Source organism: Ctenopharyngodon idella, chromosome 20 (genome assembly GCF_019924925.1).
Source record: "Ctenopharyngodon idella isolate HZGC_01 chromosome 20, HZGC01, whole genome shotgun sequence".
In the NCBI taxonomy this organism is placed as follows: Eukaryota; Metazoa; Chordata; class Actinopteri; order Cypriniformes; family Xenocyprididae; genus Ctenopharyngodon; species Ctenopharyngodon idella.
Genome location: NC_067239.1, coordinates 3,630,064 through 3,655,219, shown reverse-complemented (window position 1 = coordinate 3,655,219; position 25,156 = coordinate 3,630,064). Strand labels below are relative to the sequence as shown.

Sequence of the window (25,156 nt, the reverse complement as noted above, 5' to 3'; positions counted from 1 at the left end):
AGCTAAATCTGAAAAGCTTCCTTTTCATTACAACTCAATTGGAAAAAAAATGAATAGTAACTACACTACTGTCCTAAAGTCTCATGCTCACCATAAGGCTGCAATTATTTCATCAAAAAATACAGTAAAGCAGTAATATTGTGACATATTATTACAGTTTAAAATACAAGCTTTTGCAATAGGCTTATCTGTTAAGACCCATTCACACCAATGATGCTAACTATAACGATAACTTTATAATTCTGACTTTATAACTCGCAATTCTGACTTTATAACTCACAATTCTGACTTTATATTTCGCAATTCTGACTTTATAACTCGCAATTCTGACTTTATAACTCGCAATTCTGACTTTATAACTTGCAATTCTGACTTTATATCTCGCAATTCTGACTTTATAACTCACAATTCTGACTTTATAACTCACAATTCTGACTTTATATCTCGCAATTCTGACTTCATAACTCGCAATTCTGACTTTATATCATGCAATTCTGACTTTATTACTCGCAATTCTGACTTTATAACTTGCAATTCTGACTTTATATCTCGCAATTCTGACTTTATAACTCACAATTCTGACTTTATATCTCGCAATTCTGACTTTATAACTCACAATTCTGACTTTATATCACGCAATTCTGACTTTATTACTCGCAGTTGTTTATATCGCAATTCTGACTTTATAACTCGCAATTCTGACTTTATAACTTGCAATTCTGACTTTATATCACGCAATTCTGACTTTATTACTCGCAGTTGTTTATATCGCAATTCTGACTTTATATCACGCAATTCTGACTTTATAACTTGCAATTCTGACTTTATAACTTGCAATTCTGACTTTATAACTCGCAATTCTGACTTTATATCACGCAATTCTGACTTTATAACTTGCAATTCTGACTTTATAACTCGCAATTCTGACTTTATATCACGCAATTCTGACTTTATAACTTGCAATTCTGACTTTATAACTTGCAATTCTGACTTTATAACTCGCAATTCTGACTTTATAACTCGCAATTCTGACTTTATATCACGCAATTCTGACTTTACAACTTGCAATTCTGACTTTATTACTCACAATTCTGACTTTATATCACGCAATTCTGACTTTATAACTCACAATTCTGACTTTATAACTTGCAATTCTGACTTTATAACTCACAATTGACTTTATAACTCGCAATTCTGACTTTATATCTCGCAATTCTGACTTTATAACTCGCAATTGACTTTATAACTTGCAATTCTGACTTTATATCTCGCAATTCTGACTTTATAACTCACAATTCTGACTTTATAACTCACAATTCTGACTTTATATCTCGCAATTCTGACTTCATAACTCGCAATTCTGACTTTATATCATGCAATTCTGACTTTATTACTCGCAATTCTGACTTTATAACTTGCAATTCTGACTTTATATCTCGCAATTCTGACTTTATAACTCACAATTCTGACTTTATATCTCGCAATTCTGACTTTATAACTCACAATTCTGACTTTATATCACGCAATTCTGACTTTATTACTCGCAGTTGTTTATATCGCAATTCTGACTTTATAACTCGCAATTCTGACTTTATAACTTGCAATTCTGACTTTATATCACGCAATTCTGACTTTATTACTCGCAGTTGTTTATATCGCAATTCTGACTTTATATCACGCAATTCTGACTTTATAACTTGCAATTCTGACTTTATAACTTGCAATTCTGACTTTATAACTCGCAATTCTGACTTTATAACTCGCAATTCTGACTTTATATCACGCAATTCTGACTTTATAACTTGCAATTCTGACTTTATAACTCGCAATTCTGACTTTATATCACGCAATTCTGTCTTTATAACTTGCAATTCTGACTTTATAACTTGCAATTCTGACTTTATAACTCGCAATTCTGACTTTATAACTCGCAATTCTGACTTTATATCACGCAATTCTGACTTTACAACTTGCAATTCTGACTTTATAACTCGCAATTCTGACTTTATTACTCGCAATTCTGACTTTATAACTCGCAATTCTGACTTTATAACTCGCAATTGACTTTATAACTTGCAATTCTGACTTTATTACTTGCAATTCTGACTTTATAACTCGCAATTAACTTTATAATTCGCAATTCTGACTTTATAACTAACAATTGTGAGTTTATAACTCACAATTCTGACTTTAACTTGCAATTCTGACTTTCTTACTCGCAGTTGTTTATATTGCAATTGTGACTTTATAACTCGCAATTGTGACTTTATAACTCGCAGTTGAATTTGTATCACGCAATTCTGACTTTATAACTCGCAATTGACTTTATACGTCGCAATTTTGAGTTTATAACACACAATTCTGAGAAAAAAATCTGAATTGCAATGCCGAGAAAAATTGCAACTCATAATTGCGAGAAAAAGTCAGAATTGTGGGATAAAGTCACAATTACCTTTTTTATTTTTTTATTCAGTGGTGGAAACAAGCTTCCATAGGTGTGGACTCTAAAATAGTTATCACTGAAGTTAAACTTACCATTCTTGGTGTGAATAGGCCTTTAGACTTAAGTTCCACATAAAATGACAAGCACACAAACAGCTTTATATATATATATATATATATATATAAACAGAAGTGGTATTTTGATAGCCAAATAAATTTTCATCTGCTCATTTCTTAACTGTCAAAGCAATAAAAATCCTAATGGTTTGTCCCAGAAGTACCATAATCATTATTTTCTTCACTTATAAATTGTGTAAACATGTCAGAAATCAGATTCTGAATAACCTGGTAGATATATCACATTATTTATCAACAGCATCGCTGACTTGCTTTCAACTGCACATCCCTTTTATTGGCTTTGTGTGTCTCTGGAAAAACTCCCATCGTGCTTTTGTGTGTCTGATTGGCAGGAAAACCATTGCAGGAGGATTAAGATCTTGGGAGACTGTTATTATTGCGTGTCCGGCCTGACCCAGCCCAAAGCGGACCACGCTCACTGCTGTGTGGAGATGGGTCTGGACATGATCGACACCATCACGTGAGTCAGTGTTTGTGGCCAAACCTCATTTTGTTTTAACAGCAGTCGCTGAGCCGACCAGCAGCAGCTACCATCATCTGACAGACTGTATTTGAAAGCTATAGTGATTTTATTTGTGTGGGAATGTGTGTGTGTGTGTGGGAATGTGTGTGTGTGTGTGGGAATGTGTGTGTGTGTGTGTGTGTGTGTGTGTGTGTGTGTGTGTGTGTGTGTGTGTGTGTGTGTGAGACCTGCTTCACTATATTCACTTCTCTGCTCTGAATTCTAAGGCGGCTTTCACTGCTGCAGTCTCTTATCACCTCACACAGGTGTTAGAATATGCACACACACACACACACACACATACACACACACACACACACACACACACACACACACAGGCATGCACGGACAAAAACTCGCACAGAAACACATCTCTCTCTCTCTCTCTCACACACACACACACACACACGCACACACACACACACTTTCGGTCTCACATTAGTGTAGATCTCCTGCTTTGTGCTGGTAGCAAACAGAAAAGAAATTCCTCCTGCCAAAGCCCCCTCTCTCTCTTCAATCATCAGATCCGGCATTATAGTGAGGGATAAGGTGAGAATAAGAAGCTTTTGAGAAAAAAAAGGGGGAAAAACTGACTCTAGTTTTCTAGATGGCAATATAGCATTCAGGGTTCCCACACTTTTCACCAATTCATTTATATGATTTCACCAATTAATTTTTAGGACCTTTTCTGTTGTTTGCAATATTGTTTGTTATAGTGATTACAGTACATGAGGATTTAAAATCGATTTAAAGGGTTAGTTCACCCAAAAATGAAATTTCTGTCATTAATTACTCACCCTAATGTCGTTCCACACCCGTAAGACCATCTTCGGAAATACAAATTAAGATGTTTTTGATGAACTGAAATGACCACATTCAAGGTCCAGAGAAGTAGTAAAGACATTGTTAAAATAGTCAACGTGACTACAGTGGTTCAACCTTAATGTTATGAAGCGACGAGAATACTTTTTGTGCACAAAAACAAAACAAAAATGACTTTATTCAACAATTTCTTCTCTACCCTGTCAGTCTCCTATGCAGTTGACGCAGTGCAGAGCTTCCGTGTTTACGTCTGAACGCTGGCTCAGTATTGGCCGACGCTGTACATGTGAGCAACACGACGCATGCCTGTGATGCTGATGCAGGAGCCGGCCAAATAATGAGTCGGCATTCTAACATAGAACCTGGGAGCTCTGCAATTTGTCTTCAACGTAAACTGCATAGAAGACTGACAGGGTAGAGAGGAAATTGTTGAATAAAGTTGTTGCTTTCTATGGGAGATAAAAAAAAAAACCTCGGATTTCATCAAAAATATCTTCATTTGTGTTCTGAAGATGAACGAAGGTCTTGCAGGTTTGGAACAACATGAGGGTGAGTAATTAATGACAGAAATTTCATTTTTGGGTGAACTAACCCTTTGAGGTCTATTTGTTATAGATCTTATTAGAGCCGCACAATTAGTCGTTAAAAGATCACAATCTCAATTCAAACACCCACGCAATTTCATTCCTAAATGATAACGATTCGCCTGTGTCTATTAAACCTTTGACAAAATCACACCGTAACAAACATTCACATCTGTGTTCGCGCTGCCGCTGAGCCAGAGAGAGCAGTTAGGTATGAAACAGCTTCACAAACAGCCTTTTCAACCACACAATATCGTTATTTCCGTGTTACAAATATTCTAATTATCACAGAAGTACTGGAATAGAATATTTATAGCTTGGATATATATATAGTCTCTGATGTCTACAGTAGCGATCAAAATCCTTTTGAAAGTAACTTGGCGCTTCAAGCAAAGATTGTATCAATTACATCGTTACACCAGTAGGTGGCGACAAGTGACTTAAACGTATGTCATTGAATCATTCATTCAAGAGTGTCAATCAAAAACGCTGATTCATCCAGTAATGAAACAAGTGAAGTATTTGTGAGTGAGTCATTGAATCATTCATTCAAACCGATTTTTAAAAAATAATTAATTCAAATTGATTAAACATTTTAAATAGACTACAGCAATGAACATTTTGTCAGAACCTCTAGTAAATTTTTAAGTTATTTTGTTTAGTTGTCTGTTCAGACGTGCATGCCTCTTGTCTGTTCAGAATCGTGGGAGAATTGTGAACTCTGTTTGGAAAAAAAAAAAAAAAACGTGATTCTCAATTTATCCACAATCGTACAACTCTAGATCTTATTGTGAATGATTTATCCATGCATATATTTTATTTATTTATTTATTATAACTGATGGATAGAACCAAGTCCCACTTTTTTTCCTTTTGGATAATCCATTTTGCTTAGATGTACGTCACTATAAGGATGAAAAGATCTTTCGCTACTTCTGTTCCATTTAACTTTTTTTTTTTTAAAAAGTTTTAAAAATAACTTTAAAAAAATAAATAAAAAATTCGGACATAACTATGGTTTACAAGCAAGTTTTACTTTAGTAATATTTAGCCAATAAGATATATATCAGATTATAACTAAAAGTTTACTATTTCCATGACTTTCCTAGTTTATAGGTCTGGAAATCCCAGTTGTACAATTCCCTAATATTTCTACATATTTTTTTTTTTACCTTAAATTATCGTATTTTATTATTTATCGTATTTTATTATTTTAATATTCTTATCGTATGGTAAATTTTACCGTAAATTAGTCATGGGTGTTGAATGTGCATGCGGAGAGGTCATATCTACAATTGCATCTGTAACCAAAAACTTTTGCTCTTTTGTGATGTTTCATCCACACCAGTAGGTGTCAGTATAAAGACTACTAATATGTTGAAAATGCAACAAAATGTGCCTCTTTGCGAATATGTGTGTGTAATCAGGTCTGTTGCGGAAGCGACCGAGGTGAACCTGAACATGCGTGTGGGTTTGCACACGGGCCGCGTGCTGTGCGGGGTTCTGGGGCTCCGAAAGTGGCAGTATGACGTCTGGTCCAATGACGTCACACTGGCCAACATGATGGAGGCAGGAGGACTGCCTGGGTCAGTCCCACACCTCATGTAACAACATAATCAGATATTAAACCGTCACACAACCTTCATGTAGCGAGGACTATATGAACAGAAAGGTGATAGTGTGATCGTTTGCCCCTCCCCCAACAGGAAGGTTCATATCACCAAGGCAACGCTGGAATGTCTGAATGGAGATTACGAGGTGGAGCCGGGCTTTGGCCACGAGAGACACGCTTTCCTCAGCAAACACGCCATCGAGACGTTCTTCATCGTACCCTCACACAGACGCAAGGTACAAACACATCATCATCACATCGTAGACAACATGAATAAACTCTTGTAAAGCATCTGTAATGAGGCTTTTTCTCGATAATACAAGCTTTACTGTAAATAATGTAAGAGGGAAACTTGACTGGATTGTGAAAAGTGGACATATCTTAGCCACTGCTATTATTGGGATTTTTTTGGTTACATTGGCAGTAAAGAATTAGAAAAAGTAATTTTAGTGCTACAGGAAATGATTGCATTTGATTAACAGCTATTGAGAACAAAACAGTGTCCATTTAGCTTTTTTTAATGCTGTTTTTAAAGAGCCACAGATGATGAGCAGTTTTCTTTGCTGTGTTGACTGATTTCCTATTGAAACAGGAAGCATTTAAATAGCCAATAGACTTTATTTACATTACGGTCAGCCACAGTCTTAAAATGAAAGCTTCTGAAAGGGGGTTTTCACAGCGATGATGCCATTTTGGTTTACCAAAGAACCTTTCTGCGTCTTAGTGTAAAGAACATTTTAGACAATAACAACAATAAAGAACATTTTGTGGAAGGGAAAGATATAATTGGACAAACATTAGTTGTGAATTTTGAACTTTTTTTATTCATTAAAGAATCCTAATTTTTTTTTTCTTATCGTGGTTTCCACAAAAAGCAGCACAACTGTTTTCAACATTGATAAAAATAAGAAATATTTCTTGATATATATTATATGTTATATATTAATATTTCTATCAGCATATTAGAATGATTTCTGAAGGATCATGTGACACTGAAGACTGGAGTAATGATGCTGAAAATTCAGCTTTGACAACACAGGAATACATTTTAAAATAGAAAACAATTATTTTAATATATTTAATATATTTTATTTAAAAGCCTTACACACATCCTAGTCCATCTGGAGTTCAAATGGATTGGAGGCATCTTATTCATATCACATTTTTTAAGTCACTTCTTTTTTTTTTTCCAGACAACAGTTATTGCAGCCATTTTCACACAGTCAGTTAATCTTTTCTCTTTCCTCATTCCACATTTCTTCCCACCCCCATCCTCTCCCTCCCTCTCTCTCTGCAGATTTTTCCTGGGCTGATCCTATCAGACATAAAACCAGCGAAAAGGATGAAGTTTAAGACAGTCTGTTACCTGCTGGTGCAGCTCATGCACTGCAGAAAGATGTTCAAGGCTGAGATCCCTTTCTCCAACGTCATGACCTGTGAGGATGATGACAAGGTGCGTGATTTCTGCATATGTCCATCTTAATGTTAGATATTGTGGAACCAGGAGGGCCAGGACCACTTTTTCACATCAACAAAACTTAATAGACTGATATTAAATAGTTTTATAGTTATAATCAGGGCTTGACATTAACTTTTTTGCTCACCAGTCACTCTGGCTAGTGGTTTTTCAAAGTTACTAGCCACTCAGCATTTTCACTGGCCACAATTTTAACATTGATACCATGGGGAAAAACTGCTATATAGATATTTTTAACATCATCTCATAATTTGGCAGCAGGTATATTAGGCTGCTGTCACTTTAAGACCTGAAGCATGGATCCATTATACTGTTACACATGCGTTTTCTTTCCCAAATGTTTACGTTCACTTAAAACATAACTGACTGTGTTTACGTGAATACTCCCCAAGACCGGCATTTTGACATTATTTTGTGTGTATTTGATTGTTTAAACACAATAAGCAGCGGAAAAAAAAACAAAAAAAACTTCATTTAGTACTGAGAGGTGGCTTTATGTGCGCAAATTGGGCGTGAGCACAAAATCTGCAGGAATGAGTAAAATTATGCACAACATGCACACTCCTACGCCGAACTTCAAGCCCTGTTACACCAACAGTAGTCATCTGGAGCAAGTGAAATGAGTGAGTGAGGGAAGGCGGGTTTGTGTGTCGACTCGCTGTCAGAAAGATGAGAGAGAGAGAAAGAGCAGCTGGTATCATGTGTCTATTCTGAGGAAAATGAGTATTATAAGAGTTTGAGATATTTCAGTACCGTTATGTATCGAAAAATCAATATTTTTGACAGCACTACATTGCACCTAGTTTATTATTTCAGATGCCATTTTAAAAGACTAAAGTTGAAAAATGTATATATCATATATAAAATTCAACTTGCCAAAGTGGCTAGTAGGAGTGACTGCATTACACGCCACTGCTGAAATCCACCCGGATTTGGCGGGTTGACAGGTGATAATATCAAGCCCTGATTATAACATTCAATAAGTCTCATAGTTTCAAAGAGTTAAAAGTCACAATTTAACACCAGCGAAATGAATGAAAATGACTCTTAGTCATACAAATGAATGGGTGTGGGGATTGACTGAACTATTTATCTACAGTATGTATACAGATATTTATGACAGTGAGTGCATTTACATTTAAAACAAAATGCTGATGAGTACAAAAGTAGTCTCTATATTTAAACCAACAATGAAAGAAAACTTTGAAACCATTTTATTCTAGTTCTCTTAATATCCAAATATAAACAGATATGGGCATAAAACATGGCCACAAAAGGCCGCCACTTTTGTTGCAGTTTAAGAGGGTGTTTACACAACACCGTTTTTAACTAACAAATTTGTATGCGTTTTGCCCGTTCATTTTAGGGGCCTGAAATGTTTTTGAAAACAATACCATTATCATCTACGTGTAAACTACAAAAACGTGAATTTGTGAAAACGGTGACTTCATTCGCATGCTTATTATGTTTTCAGTCTATAGGTGCGTAGTGTTTCTTTACAAAGAGATATCACCAACTACTGGCCTGGCAGCAGAATACAACATTTTTAGTCTGTAAAACTTTTCAGTTTTTAGTACATTGTTGTCATGTGAACATTACAGTAAAATGTCAAGTCTGGTCTAATATTAAATTGCAGTGGAAAATCTGAGTAGTACGCCCTGCCGATCTTAAGTGTATCTGCACAAGAACTGAAACAAAATGAAGGTTTGGCTCATTAATATTGATAACATAATTATTAATCATGAGTTAAGACATCACCGTGTAATGATGTCACAATCAGTCAGTCAGCGAAAACTGGTTCTGGTTCTGCTGATATATTGTGATTGCTGCTTTGTGTACAGTGACAGTCCTCCAATACTTGCAAAACCAAAATCCCCAAATCACCCTAAATCACCTTTCACACCCACACAAATCACATTCACTCTGTTTTAATCCAGTCCACTCTTTAATGCCACTTCTTCAGATGAGTGGATGATTGCACACAGATCCAATCACCACTGCAGATTTACTGTTCTCATCATGTGTGACTGTGTGTGTGTGTGTGTGTGTGTGTGTGTGTGTGTTTTGACTTGTATCAGTGCATAATTAAACATCTTATCACCATTGCATGTGTGAGAAAATATGCTGAGATGTGTTGAATTCCCATCTGTCACCATGTACTGTAGATTTGTGTCTAGATGAGTTTAAAAGGTTCTTTCGTTACCTAATAATCATAATGTGATAGTTCACCCAAGAATGAAACTTTTGTCATCATTTACTCACCCTCATGTCATTCCAAACCTGTATATACACAAATAAAGACATTTGAAATATGTTCACGCTGCCAAAAAATGCACCATAAAAGTGGTCCATATGACTATATTTTAAATCTTCTGAAGTCATATGATAGCTTTGCATAAGCAACAGATCAAAGTTTATGACATTATTTATTGAAAATCTTTCCCACTACTGAACTTAAATTTATTTGTATATAAACGTGAAATTTTGGAATCTGCTATACTGGAACTGAACTGAAATTTTCCCTGGGTTTCCAGAGACGAGCGTTGCGAACAGCTTCTGAGAAGCTGCGTAATCGGACGTCATTTTCGGCAGGAATGGTGCAGAACTCTCCCGGGACCAGAGTGAACCGTTATATCGGCCGTCTGATAGAAGCACGGCAGACGGAGTCCGAGACGGCAGACCTCAACTACATTACCCTAACATACAGGAGCAGAGAGAGAGAGCAGAGAGTGAGTACACACAGCTGCATAATGGTGTGAGCGGGGCTAGATGTTACATGGGGGAAGTTGTCACAAAGACTGTTTTGAACCTCTTAAAATGGAATGATTTTTTTTTTTTTAATTATGTGTCCAAGCTAAACTAACATCATATTATACTGTCATATTTTTTGCTATAGCTGCTGGGGAAATAAGTAATCACTTTAAAACCACACTGAAAAAAGTTTAAAAAATTGTAATTTAAAAGTTTTTAAATTAAAAAATAGATATATTTTTGTGTTTTAAAATGTATAAATTTATCTAAATGTATTAATTACAATGTTTGTTGATTATTTTATAATATTTTATTTTATATTTTATAATACAATGTTTAACGGCAAGTTCCATTATGACAACTTACCCCACTATTGGTAACCATGTGTTCAATGAACTTTATCAAAAGCTTTAATATTATTATTATTATTATTTTATATATACAAGACTTTAAGGTAAATTACCATTCAAAATTTTGGAGTTTGGTAAGGTTTTTTTTTAAGATTTTATTTTTTAAGGTCTCTTCTGCTCACCAAAGCTACATTTATTTGATCAAAAATACAGTAAAAACAGCAATATTGTGAAATATTATTACAATTTAAAAGAGCAGTTTTCTGTTTTAATATATATTTAAATGTAATTTATTCCTGTGATCAAAGCTGAATTTTCAGCATCATTACTCCAGTCTTCAGTGTCACATGATCCTTCAGAAATCATTCTAATATGATGATTTGCTGCTCAAGAAACATTTCATATTAGTTTCAATGTTAAAAAACTTTTTTTCAGGATTCTTTGATAAATAGAAAGTTCAAAAGAACAGCATTTATTTGAAACCAAAATCTTCTGTAACATTATAAATGTCTTTACTGTCATTTTTGATCAGTTTAATGCAGTTTAATGTATTTATTTATTTATAAAAATATCATACTGACCCCAAACTTTTGAATGATATAGTGTGTGTCTATGCAGAAATAGACTTTAAAAACCCTGTGAAATATTCACTGGAGTGAAAAGTGTGACAACATGCCCCAGTGTCCCTAACACAGCAGTAACCGATCCAGGGCAATTGGCAGTAGTGACTTAGCGAAATGCGAGAGAGATGGAGTGAAGAATTTCCTCAGACACACACGCCGCATCCCCCGCATTGTTCCGTTGTGCTTCGTGACTCCCTGTCTCCTCTCACTTTCAACATCCTCTCTCCCCCTCATCTCTCTCTCTCCCCCGTTTCTCACTAGCTCTCTCCATAGCTCTGTTCTCTATTTCTTTGCCTGTATTCACTCCTCTCCAATCCCTCCCATCTTCGATTCATGTGAGACGTCTGCCCACCCTAACAGAATGGGGGCAACAGTAATGATTTGGGAAAATCTGTCAGACTCACGACATGTATTCTCTTTCTTACACACACACACACACACTCATGCGTGCAGGAGCGCGGTGGCTTTCCCTGCTCTCTCTGGGAGTATAATGACATTGCATCTGTCTCTTGTGAAGAGGGGGATGCTGGCTTTATACTCTAATGAAGCTGACGCACAAAGCAGTGTGTTGCATTGATCTCTCACAGTCTGCGCTGGAATGACACAAATACACGTAGCTTGTGACACCTACAACAGATACAACAAAACATATGTTTACATGAACACACACACGGCTGTTTCTTCAACTTTCAGCACTTTTATGTATTGATTTTTGTCAACATGAAATGATTTAAACAATTAAAATTGTCTTGGAAACTTTTTATCACATCTTCTTTGTTTGTTTTTGCTACTTAAAAATGCCTTTTATACTGTATATGCTGTAGATTTATTCGTTTTTCTTTCAATCTTAAAATATTTAGAAAATGATTTAATTGTGTGTGTTCGGGATACATAAAATGTGAAAAATGGTGAAATTAGCCTTAGCACGACAAAAGAGTCACCATTTTATTTAAAAAAATGTTTAAAATGTCATTTCTTTCATCATCATTTCCATCACAAAATAAATGGTGATTTTTAATGTGGTGGAAATGACATTTGTGCATGATGGTTCAGACTACATTTTCTAAAAGTCCACGGGGGCTAAAAGTGCAAATACAGTGGTTGAAATACCTTTACACACATGTAACTGCTACGATCTATCAAACTTTCTCTCTCTCTCTGTCACGCAGTATCAGCAAGTGTATGACGAAGCCTTCATCAGTGCAGTGGTTATATCGCTTGTCCTCACCTCATTTTTTGCAGTGGTCTATTTTCTCATCATTCCTCAGTATGTAAATCACACATACACACAATACCTGACACAACAACATAACACACCTTTTCTTTATTTGCCAGACACATTTTACTTGCTCAGGTCACTGCATCACACAACACACATCCATATAACATGTGAAACCCCTCTCTTTCCCTCTCTCTCTCTTGCTGCAGAGGTCTTCTGGTTGTGATTCTTCTGGTTCTTTGTTTGTGCTTCCACATGGCAAGTGTGATGTACCTTCACATCACTCATGTGCAGGTAACACGCATGCGCGCGCACACACAAACACACAAATACCCTTGCATCCAACTACAAATACCCTTGCATCCAACCAGAGCACCTTAGCACCACCTAACAACCACCTAGAACACCCTACAAATACCTTAGCAACCACTCATAACTCCCTGGCACCACCTAGCAACCACCCAGAGTGCCCTGCCATCACCCAACAACTACTCAGGACACCTTAGCAGCCACGTAGCAACACCTTAGCAACCTCCCAGAGCACCCTAGTACCACATATCAACCATCAGAGACACCCTAGCACACAGAACTCCCTGGCATCATCTAGCAACCACCAAGAGCACCCTGTCATTAGCTACCAACAACTACTCAGGACACCTTAGCAGCCACATAGCAACCTCCCAAATCACCCTTGTACCACCTAGCAACCATTAGAGACACCCTAGCACCGCCTAGCAACCATCTAGAACATCCTATCAACCACCCAGAGCACCCTGCCATTAACTAAAAACAACCACTCAGGACACCTTAGCAACCACCCAAAGCACCCTAGTACCACCTAACAACCATCAGAGACACCCTAATACCACCTAGCAACCATCTAGAACATCCTAGCAACCACCCAGAGCACCCTGCTATTAACTAACAACAACTACTCAGGACACCTTAGCAACCACAGAGCAACACCCTAACAACCACCTGGAGCACCCTAGCACCGCCAAGCAACTATCCTAACAACACCCTAGCAATCACCCAGAACACCTTAGCAATACCCAAACAACCATCCATAACACCCTGGAACCACCTAACAACCATCTAGAACACCCTAGAAACACTCTGGCAACCACCCAGAGCACCCTGAGGACACAGAGCGCCCTCCCATCACCTAACAACTACTCAGGACACCTTAGGAGCCACATAGCAACACCTTAGCAACCTCCCAGAGCACCCTAGTATCACCTAACAACCATCAGAGACACCCTAGCACCACCTAGCAACCATCTAGACAATCCTAGCAACCACCCATAGCACCCTGCCATTAACTAACAACAACTACTCAGGACACTTTAACAGCCACATAGCAACACCCTAGCGACCACCCAGAGTGCCCTGCCATCACCCAACAACTACTCAGGACACCTTAGCAGCCACGTAGCAACACCTTAGCAACCTCCCAGAGCACCCTAGTACCACCTAACAACCATCAGAGACACCCTAGCACCACCTAGCAACCATCTAGAACATCCTATCAACCACCCAGAACTCCCTGCCATTAACTAACAACAACTACTCAGGACACCTTAGCAGACACAACACCTTAGCAACCTCCCAGAGCACCCTAGCACCACCTAGCAACCACCCACAGCACTCTAGCGTCAAGGAGGTGAGTTTTGCGCAGGCAGACACCACTGTGATTTTCTTCATAAAATGTCAATCTCTGGTCTCTGTGTGCTTTTTCTCAGCAGGTTTACTGACTCCTCTCTCCTCTCTGTCTTCTCAGTGCTCTCCTGACTGTCTGACCCTGCAGATCAGAACAGTTCTGTGTGGGTTTCTGGTTCTGCTGATGTACTCTGTGACCCAGGGGTGTGTGGTGAGTGTGTGTGTGTACAGTAGAAGAGAGTATGAGGGTGTTGCTTATCACACTGATAGAAAAAATGAGTGCAAAAGATTTTAACAGGTTGACTCATTTATTTCTTGTCATGCATTAGACCTTGTGATAACACTTTACTTGAGCTGTATGAAGGCTATAATGTTAAATCAAACAATATTTTAAAGATCATAATAATATTCAATATGTACTAAGCTTTGAAAAAACCCTTTGTAATGCATTTTATCATAGTATTAATTTGTTGCAACCAAATTAAAGCTTTCTGGGAAAGTAATTATTCTTCTACTCAGGTTAATTAAATGAAAGTGTGTATATATATATATATATGTATATATACATACATACATACAGTATCTCACAGAAGTGAGTACATCCCTCACATTTTTGTAAATATTTTATTATATCTTTTCATGTGACAACACTGAAGAAATGACACTTTGCTACAATGTAAAGTAGTGAGTGTACAGCTTGTATAACAGTGTAAATTTGCTGTCTCTTCAAAATAACTCAACACACAGCCATTAATGTCTAAACCGCTGGCCACAAAAGTGAGTACACCCCTAAGTAAATGTCCAAGTTGGGCCCAATTAGCCATTTTCTCACCCCAGTGTCATGTGACTCGTTAGTGTTACAATGTCTCAGGTGTTAATGGGGAGCAGGTGTGTTAAATTTGGTGTTATCGCTCTCACTCTCTCATACTGGTCACTGGAAGTTCAACATGGCACCTCATGGCAAAGAACTCTCTGAGGATCTGAAAAAAAGAATTGTTGCTCTACATAAAGATGGCGTAGGCTATAAGAAGATTGCCAAGACCCTGAAACTGAGCTGCAGCACGGTGGCCAAGACCATACAGCGGTTTAACGAGACAGGTTCCACTCAGAACAGGCCTCGCCATGGTTGACCAAAGAAGTTGAGTGCACGCGCTCAGCGTCATATCCAGAGGTTGTGTTTGGGAAATAGACATATGAGTGCTGCAAGCATTGCTGCAGAGGTTGATGGGGTGGGGGGTCAGCCTGTCAGTGCTCAGACCATACTCCGCACACTGCATCAAATTGGTCTGCATGTCTGTCGTCCCAGAAGGTAGCCTCTTCTAAAGATGATGCACAAGAAAGCCCGCAAACAGTTTGCTGAAGACAAGCAGACTAAGGAACCATGTCCTGTGGTCTGATGAGACCAAGATAAACTTATTTGGTTCAGATGGTGTCAAGCATGTGTGGTGGCAACCAGGTGAGGAGTACAAAGACAAGTGTGTCTTGCCTTCAGTCAAGTGTGGTGGTGGGAGTGTCATGGTCTGGGGCTGCATGAGTGCTGCCGGCACTGGGGAGCTACTGTTCATTGAGGGAACCATGATTGCCAACTTGTATTGTGACATACTGAAGCAGAGCATGATCCCTTCCCTTCGGAGACTGGGCCGCAGGGCAGTATTCCAACATGATAACGACCCCAAACACACCTCCAAGACGACCACTGCCTTGCTAAAGAAGCTGAGGGTAAAGGTGATGGACTGGCCAAGCATGTCTCCAGACCTAAACCCTATGGAGCATCTGTGGGGCATCCTCAAACGGAAGGTGGAGGAGCGCAAGGTCTCTAACATCGACCAGCTCCATGATGTCATCATGGAGGAGTGGAAAAGGACTCCAGTGGCAACCTGTGAAGCTCTGGTGAACTCCATGCCCAAGAGGGTTAAGGCAGTGCTGGAAAATAATAACACACAAAAAAAAAATAACACACAAAATATTGACACTTTGGGCCCAATTTGGACATTTTCACTTAGGGGTGTACTCAATTTTGTGGCCAGCGGTTTAGACATTAATGGCTGTGTGTTGAGTTATTTTGAGGGGACAGCAAATTTACACTGTTATACAAGCTGTACACTCACTACTTTACATTGTAGCAAAGTGTCATTTCTTCAGTGTTGTCACATGAAAAGATATAATAAAATATTTACAAAAATGTGAGGAGTGTACTCACTTCTGTGAGATACTGTATATATATATATATATATATATATATATATATATATATATATATTTCAATCATGTAGTTGTTTCTTTGTATTTTCTTGACTTTGTGCATTTGAATGCGTATGTCTTGCTGTACCTGCACAGGTGGGATGTGTACCGTGGTCACTGGAGGGGAATTCCAGTGTCTCCATGGTGACAGTTGTCACAGTGAACGGGACCGCTGTGGGCTCCGGGGTGTGCAAATACACTCCGTACGTATTTTTATCATGTGTGATGGCATCTCTATCTGTGGCCCTGTACCTTCGTGTGTCATCACTACCCAAGATCCTCCTGCTTCTCCTTCTCAACATCCTCCACACTGTTGTCATGGAGACCAGTGGCTATCGGAAGGCCATAGGGTGAGTCAAGCTCAAAGGTTATAGAAATAGATTTCCCAAACTGAGGTTTGTGAGTTGGTGAAAAGATTATAAAAATAAAATAATTATTGCAATATTAACTTAAAATCTCAGCAAGTTCAAGTCAATGTTTTTGGTCAAAAGGCTGAATTCCTAAATTATCTGATATTCTGATGGGTGTCATTGTGTGTGTGTGTGTGTTTAGAGGTGGATTCTTTCACACACATGGCTATGACCCGGTTCTGGCAATGCTGTTGTTTTCTGGAGCTCTGGTGCTTCACTGCAGACAGCTGGATCTCAAACTCAGACTGGACTACCTCTGGGCCACCCAGGTGAGCGTACCTGTGTGTGTGTGTGTGTGCTTGTTTTCATGATTTATGAGGACACAAATTTGTATAATGACATGGGTTTTACACTGGTATTACGACGTAAACATGAAATATGAGGACATTTCTTGAGTCCTCATATTTAAAATAGCTTTAAAAACATACTAAACAATGTTTTATTAAAAATGTAAAAATGCAGAATGTTTTCTGTGATTTGTAGGTTTTGGGGTAGGGGTAGTGTAGGGGGAGAGAATGTATAGTTTGTACAGTATAAAAACCATTACGCCTATGGAATGTCCCCACTTTGATAGCAAAACAAACTCGTGTGTGTGTGTGTGTGTGGGTCTGTCATATGTTACAGAGAGCTAAAATACTTAATAAGCTCAAAAGGAGCAACATGATGCATAGAACTGCGTGAAAGCTTTGCGCACATTGACCCTTCAAAAGTTCTGGGATGTTTTAATGTTTTTAAATTAAGTATCTTATGCTCGAGGCTGCATTTATTTGATCAAACAACATACTGAGAATCATTATTCATTTATAATGTAAAATTAATTTAAAATGACTGTTGACTGGATATATTTTAAAACGTGTATATTTTAATTTATTCCTGTAATGGGGAATTTTCAACATTTTTAGTGTCACATGATCCTACAGAAATCATTTCAATATGCTGATTTGGTACTCAGGAAACATTTCTCATTACTATCAGCTGCCTAATATTTTTGTGGAAACCGTGAAACCGAAAATGAATGACCTACACCTTTAAATGATAGTGTATATTTTTAACAGAAAACACTAAATTATAAAGTGATAGACAAGCTACTTCAACAGCAACAGTGCCCTCTGGTGGATGCTTATTTTCAGATTGTAATTATGCATATTTTATTAACAAAGTCTCCAGTGACTGTACAGATATTACAGCTAGTATGAATATGCAGTTAATTGTTAATGTCTATTTCATCCTCAGGCTGAGGAGGAGAGAGATGACATGGAGAGAGTGAAGTTGGACAATAAGAGGATTCTGTTCAACCTGCTGCCTGCACATGTAGCTCAACACTTCCTGCTGTCCAACCCACGAAACATGGTCAGATTTCATTTACAGGTCACATAGAATAACCTTGAAGGGTTAAAGACAACATGAGTTGTCATTTAACTTCCATAGTGTGACATATAAGCAAACCAGCATATTCTGCTGGAGTGAAGTGGGAAGTGGGCCTTGATTTATCCATTATGGTCTGATTCAATAATATTTGGTCAACTGGCTTGATGTTATTGGCCAAAAATTAAAATTCCGTCTTTACTCACCCTTATGTCGTTCCAAACATGAATGACATTCTTTCTTACGTGGAACACAGAGGATATTTTGAAGAATGTTGGGAACCAAACAACATTTTAGCCTGTTGAAAAAAAAGTCTTAAAATATCTTTTATATGTTTCACAGAAGGAAGAAAGCCATAGGTTTGGTATGAATTCATTTTTGGGTGAACTGACCCTTTAAGTTAGTCATTTCATAGGCAGAAAAACACTTTTTTTTTTTCTTCAGAATGATGTGCACCGATAAGCACAATAAGACCATTTACATTTATGTAGGCTAAACTAGATCCATTTTGAATTCATGCTGTCTAATAATGTACATCTCAGTTGCTGTAATTCCCAAAGTCACCACTTCATGGCAATGTTGTTGAGATCCAGCTGCTAATTAGGTGAGAGGTCAGCGCAGATGTTTTGATGATAGCTTGTGTTTTGATGATGTAAACGAGATAACATTATGATTGTGTGTAGTGTAAATGCTTTGTGATCTCACTGCCAGGCTTCGTTGTGAGGTCTAATGAACACAATGAATGTGTGATTACACTCCCGTTATGCCGTTTGTTATGTTTTTTATGTTTGCTGCATGCTCAACACATGCCACTCGCCTCTTTTCCTGCCCAAGATCCTTTCCAAGGAATTGATGCAATCAGACATCCTGAAATCTGTTACGGTAGATCTGAAGCAAGCATCCTCTGCTGAGCGTGGAATTGTATTGTAAACAGTGGCATGGGGAAGTGAAAATCTTGGACACACAGTAAACACAAAAGTACAAACAAGATGTAACCATCACTGGAATTATTTCCTTGGATTCTTTCCACGGACAAATATTTATTTTTATTTAAATTTCATTTAACCCCAATCTTCTACAACGAAGGCTTGGAAAAAGTGTGCATTTATAGTTTACAACTGCTGCCTGAAGTCCACTTGTTTACATGCATCGAAAACACTTCAAATTAGTTTTACATGATTTTTTAAAAAAAAATTTCTTTGACTCTTATGATGAAAACACGGTTTTTCTTAAAACTTTTATATTTTACCATTCAAATGTTTGGGGGCAGTACATTTTTAATTAATACTTTTATTCAGCAAAGATGCTTTAAATTCATCAAAAGTGACAGTAAAGTCGTTTTATAATTTTACAAAAGATTTCAGTTTCAAATAAATGCTGTTCTTTTGAACTTTCTATTCATCAAAGAATCCTGAAAAAAAAAAAAAAAGGCATGGTTGTTAAAGGGTTAGTTCACCCAAAAATGAAAATTCTGTCATTAATTACTCACCCTCATGTTGTTCCAAACCCGTAAGATTTTTGTTTATCTTCAGAACACAAATGAAGATCTTTTTGATGAAATCTGAGAGCTACGCAACTACCACATTGACGCTTCAAAAAGTTCATAAAGAGATCGATTGAGTGGTTTAGTCCAAATTTTCTGAAGAGTCATGATAACTTTATATGATGAACAGATTGAATTTAGGCTTTTATTCACATATAAACATTGATCAGCGAACATAAACAGAAGCTCATCAACGTGTCAGTTGCGCTGTTTATGGAGGGACAGAAATGTCTCAGATTTCATTAAAAAGATATTTGTTTGTGTTCCGAAGTTGAACAAAAGTCTTGCAGGTTTGGAATGACATGAGGGTGAGTAATTAAAGGTGCAGCAAGCAATTTCTGATAAACGCTGTTGATATTTGAAATCACCAAAACAAACACGCCCCTACTCCATCTTGATAGCTCCGCCCACAAATTCACGAACACTCTATGTAACACAGGCACCTCCCCCCTAATGAGTGGACACGCCCCTTACTGCTGATTGGCTACAATTGTGTTTTGGTGCTTGGCCTGATTCACTATCAACAGTGTTTCTCAGAAATTGCTTACTGCACCTTTAATGACAGAATTTTCATTTTTGGGTGAACTGTCACTTAAGCAGCACGACTATTTTCAGCATTGATAATAATCAGAAATGTTTCTTCAGCAGCAAATCATCATATTAGATTGATTTCCGACACTGAAGACTCAAGTAATGATGCTGAAAGTTTTACCTTCACCAGAATAATTTTTTAATAGCAATAATATTTCACAATATTACTGTTTTTACTGCCAAATAATCAAATAAGAGACTTCTTTCAAAATCTTCCCATCCCAACCTTTAAACAGTAGTTTAAAATGGCTAACCTATGGCGTATGATTTTAGACTAAAGCATTTACGTGACACTTAAAAACCCAAATGATTGCTTTATTCCTACTGGAATCAAAGATTCAAAGTGCATGTACATGCTACTATTAGTTTGGTAAACAAAATACACAGTTATCCTAATCTTTTGGCACCATATTTCTTGTTTACATCCACAGGACAGCAAATTGTTGCTATGGTTATGACCAAATCATAACTTTGGGAGTGACTCCTGTACTCCATACATTCAGAATGATAATTAAAGGGAGTCACTTCTGCATTTAAATGCGGTTGTCACTCCCAAAACCTTGCAGTGTGTACATGTCTACATAGTAAATTAAACACTTCTATTTCAGAAGACCAAGAAAAATCCCATTTTATGTGACTATTTTAGCGTATATGATGCGGTTGTATCTTTGATTTTAGATGGACAGGTCAATCTAATGTACTCTACCCTTCAATGTCGAGAGCAAGATTTGCTTTGACCACAGTCAACTTGTCCAATTCATGCGTGTTGTAATTACTGTAGTCTTACCTTCTCTAAGCGCTGTTATATTCCCAGCTCAGCCTGGATCAGTGGTATCGTCCCCTGAGGGTCTCATTGTCTTTTTCCTTTCCTGCTCTTTCACTGTTCCAGGACCTGTATTATCAGTCTTACTCTCAGGTGGGCGTCCTGTTCGCCTCCATCCCCAACTTCAATGACTTCTACATTGAGCTGGATGGAAACAACATGGGTGTGGAATGCCTCCGGCTGCTAAACGAGATCATTGCTGACTTTGATGCGGTGAGAATTTCTTGTTTCCCAGTCCGAGAAATGTATGTTTTGGCTCAGTGTGTGAGTTACCTTAATCCCACTCTAGGCTTCATTTATTTCTCCGTCACACCATCTCTTTCTCTCTTTCTCTGTCTGTAGTTGATGGATAAGGAATGCTACAGAGACATTGAGAAGATCAAAACTATTGGCAGTACTTACATGGCTGCGGTCGGACTCGTCCCCACTGCGGGATCCAAGGTACACTGAGTGTGTGTGTGTGTGTGTGTGTGTGTGTATGTGTGCATACAGTACAACGCAAAAATCATTATCTCAATCAGAATTTTTGCCTTATTTTCCAAGATACAATTACTTGAACTTAAGGTCTTGAAGCAAAAAAACAACAACTTGTTTTTAGGAAATATAAACTACCATTCAAAAGATTGGTAAGATTTTTAAAATGTTTTTAGACATATATAAAATATATATTTTTTACATAAAAAAAAAAAAAAAAAAAAAAAAATCATACACTGTCATTCAAAAGTTTGTTTGTTGGTAAGAATTTGTAATGTTTTTGAAAGAAGTCTCTAATGCTCACCAAGGCTGCATTTATTTGATTAAAAATACAGTAAAACTGTAATATTGTAAAAGATTACTATAATTTAAAAGGAGTGTTTTCTGTTTGAATGTCTTAAAAATATATTTTATACATTTATATATATTTTAGATATTTTTTTCATGATTCTTTAATGAATAGAAAGTTCAAAAGAACAGCATTTATTAGAAATACTGTAAATTACTGAAATAATGTATTTACTGTCACCTTCGATAAATTTGCTTTGCCTTGCTGACTAAAAGCATTAATTTATTAAAAATCTTACTGACCCCAAACTCAAAGTTTGAATTTTTCTTACCCTATTATTCATTTATTCAGTTTTAAGCATAAATCTAACAAAATTTGGCAAGGTTTACACTTAAAAAAATAGATAAAATATCTATTAAAATAGATATATTTTATGAAAACAAGTCTTATTACTTTACACAATTTTGCTTCGCAAGTAAATTTATCCTGTTTAAGGATGTTATATATTTTTACATCAGAAAAAAAAAAAAAAAAAAAAAAAAAAAAAAAAAAACACAAATAAATCAAATGCTTTCTTCCAGTGTATGTGCCTGTGTGCATCGTGAATCTGGGCCCTGGTGTGTGTGTGTGCACACGTGTATTTGTGTGTGTGTTTTATGTGTGTGTGTGAAATCTTGAAAAGTGAGAGCATCAAGAGAGAACTTGTGTGTGTGCGCGTATGTGTGTTTGAGCTAATCTCAGATTGGGTGTATTTGCATTTGGACTTAAAAGTTGAATATCTCGTCATGCTGCCAGTCAAACCTGCCACTGCTTTTGAAAGCAAAACTAAGATTGAATGCGAACACACATGCATTTGTTTTTCTATCATAGTGGAGGCTTTCCATTGACTTTGACAGCTATTTGTATACCGAGCTAATGATATTTTCTCCAAACCCTAAAGCTAACATAAACACACCGCTCACATTAATTAAAGGGATAGTTCACCCAAAAATAAAAATTCTGTCATCATTTACTAACCCTCAAACCTGTATGAATTCCTTTTTTCTGTAGAACACAAAAGATGATATTTTGAAGAATGCTTGTAACCTAACAGTTTTAGTGTCCATTGACTTACACTGTTTGGACCTAAAAAGAAAATCATAAAGGTTTGGAAAGAGACAAGGGAGAGTAAATGATGACAGAATTTTTGGGTGAACTGTCCCTTTAAATCTCAGATTGCTGATGTAATGTTTCACTGCAGTTACATGATATGACGTGATCAAAATGATATGATATGAAAAGTAAAGTTCTGTCATCATGTATTCACCCTCATATTACTCTAAACCTGTAGGATGGAACACAGACCTCCACGGAGCACAAAAGAAGATGTTCAAAATGTTCAAGTTTCTCTTTTCCATAAACCAAAAGCGAGTTACTCTGAAATCCCATTTGCCATTTTTCATATTTAAACTTTTACAACAGCATTCAAGATTTTGAGGGAGTAGCAACTTAAATATCCATCTGTTTTGAACACAAAGCTATCATATGACTTCAGACAAGTTGGAAGGAAGTACAACCTGAATTCCGGAAATGTTGGGAAGTTTTTTAAATTCGAGTAAAACGAAAACTAAAAGATTTTCAAAATCACATGAGCCAATATTTTATTCACAATAGAACATAGATAACATAACAAATGTTTAAACAGAGAAATTGTACACTTTTATCCACTAAATGAGCTCATTTCAAATTTGATGCCTGCTACAGGTCTCAAAAAAGTTGGCACGGGGGCAACAAAGGGCTGAAAAAGCAAGAAATTTGGAAAAGATTCAGCTGGGAGAACATCTAGCAACTAATTAAGTTAATTGATATCAGGTCTGTAACATGATTAGCTATAAAAGGGATGTATTAGAGAGGCAGAGTCTCTCAGAAGTAAAGATGGGCAGAGCTGTGAAAGAGTGCATAAAAAGATTGTGGAACACTTTAAAAACAATGTTCCTCAATGTCAAACTGCAAAGGCTTTGCAAATCTCATCATCTACAGCGCATAACATCATCAAAAGATTCAGAGAAACTGGAGAAATCTCTGTGCGTAAGGGACAAGGCCGAAGACCTTTATTGGATGCCCGTGGTCTTCGGGCCCTCAGACGACACTGCATCACTCATCGGTATGATTGCGTCAATGACATTACTAAATGGGCCCAGGAATACTTCCAGAAACCACTGTCGGTAAACACAATCCGCCGTGCCATCTGCAGATGCCAACTAATGCTCTATCACGCAAAAAGGAAGCCATATGTAAACATGGTCCAGAAGTGCTGTCGTGTCCTGTGGGCGAAGGCTCATTTAAAATGGACTGTTTCAACTTGGAAAAGTGTTCTATGGTCAGACGAATCCAAATTTGACACTTGTTGGAAATCACGGACGCCGTGTCCTCAGGGCTAAAGAGGACGGAGATCTTCCAGCGTGTTATCAGCGTTCAGTTCAAAAGCCAGCATCTCTGATGGTATGGGGGTGCATAAGTGCATACAGTATGGGCAGCTTGCATGTTTTGGAAGGCACTATGAATGCTGAAAGGTATACAAAGGTTTTAGAGCAACATATGCTCCCCTCCAGATGACGTCTATTTCAGGGAAGGCCTTGTGTATTTCAGCAGGACAATGCAAAACCACATACTGCAGCTATTACAACAACATGGCTTCATCGTAGAGGGTTCGGGTGCTGAACTGGCCTGCCTGCAGTCCAGATCTTTCGCCTATTGAGAGCATTTGGCGCATCATTAAACGAAATACGTCAAAGATGACTACGAACTCTTCAGCAGCTGGAAACCTGTATCAGGCAAGAATGGGACCAAATTTCAACACCAAAACTCCAGAAACTCATTACCTCGATGCCCAGATGTCTTCAAATTGTTTTGAAAAGAAAAGGAGATGCTACACCATGGTAAACATGCCCCCGTCCCATCTATTTTGAGACCTGTAGCAGGCATCAAATTTGAAATGAGCTCATTTTGTGCATAAAATTGTAAAATTTCTCAGTTTAAACATTTGTTATGTTATGTTCTATTGTGAATAAAATATTGGCTCATGTGATTTGAAAGTCTTTTAGTTTTCATTTTATTTAAATTTAAAAAATGTCCCAACATTTCCGGGAATTCGCGTTGTAGTATTAATTACTTTTAGAGTGCTTTTGTATCCATTTTGGATCTCAGCTCCTGGTCACTTAATGCTTTCATTTTTTTGGAAAAAGAAAAAAGAAAAGAGCAGC

General features: G+C 37.3%; 1 protein-coding gene across 1 annotated transcript in view; it reads left to right on the top strand.

The window, feature by feature from the left end:
* Positions 1-25,156, top strand: part of adcy1a (adenylate cyclase 1a) — a 54,631-nt gene that overhangs the window by 21,943 nt on the left and 7,532 nt on the right. The window contains 13 exon segments of the mRNA XM_051874802.1: positions 2,913-3,040; positions 5,915-6,073; positions 6,194-6,335; positions 7,397-7,552; positions 10,111-10,305; positions 12,470-12,567; positions 12,729-12,813; positions 14,300-14,389; positions 16,516-16,769; positions 16,972-17,098; positions 18,063-18,179; positions 21,218-21,364; positions 21,494-21,592. Coding sequence (XP_051730762.1) covers positions 2,913-3,040; positions 5,915-6,073; positions 6,194-6,335; positions 7,397-7,552; positions 10,111-10,305; positions 12,470-12,567; positions 12,729-12,813; positions 14,300-14,389; positions 16,516-16,769; positions 16,972-17,098; positions 18,063-18,179; positions 21,218-21,364; positions 21,494-21,592 — 1,797 coding nt within the window.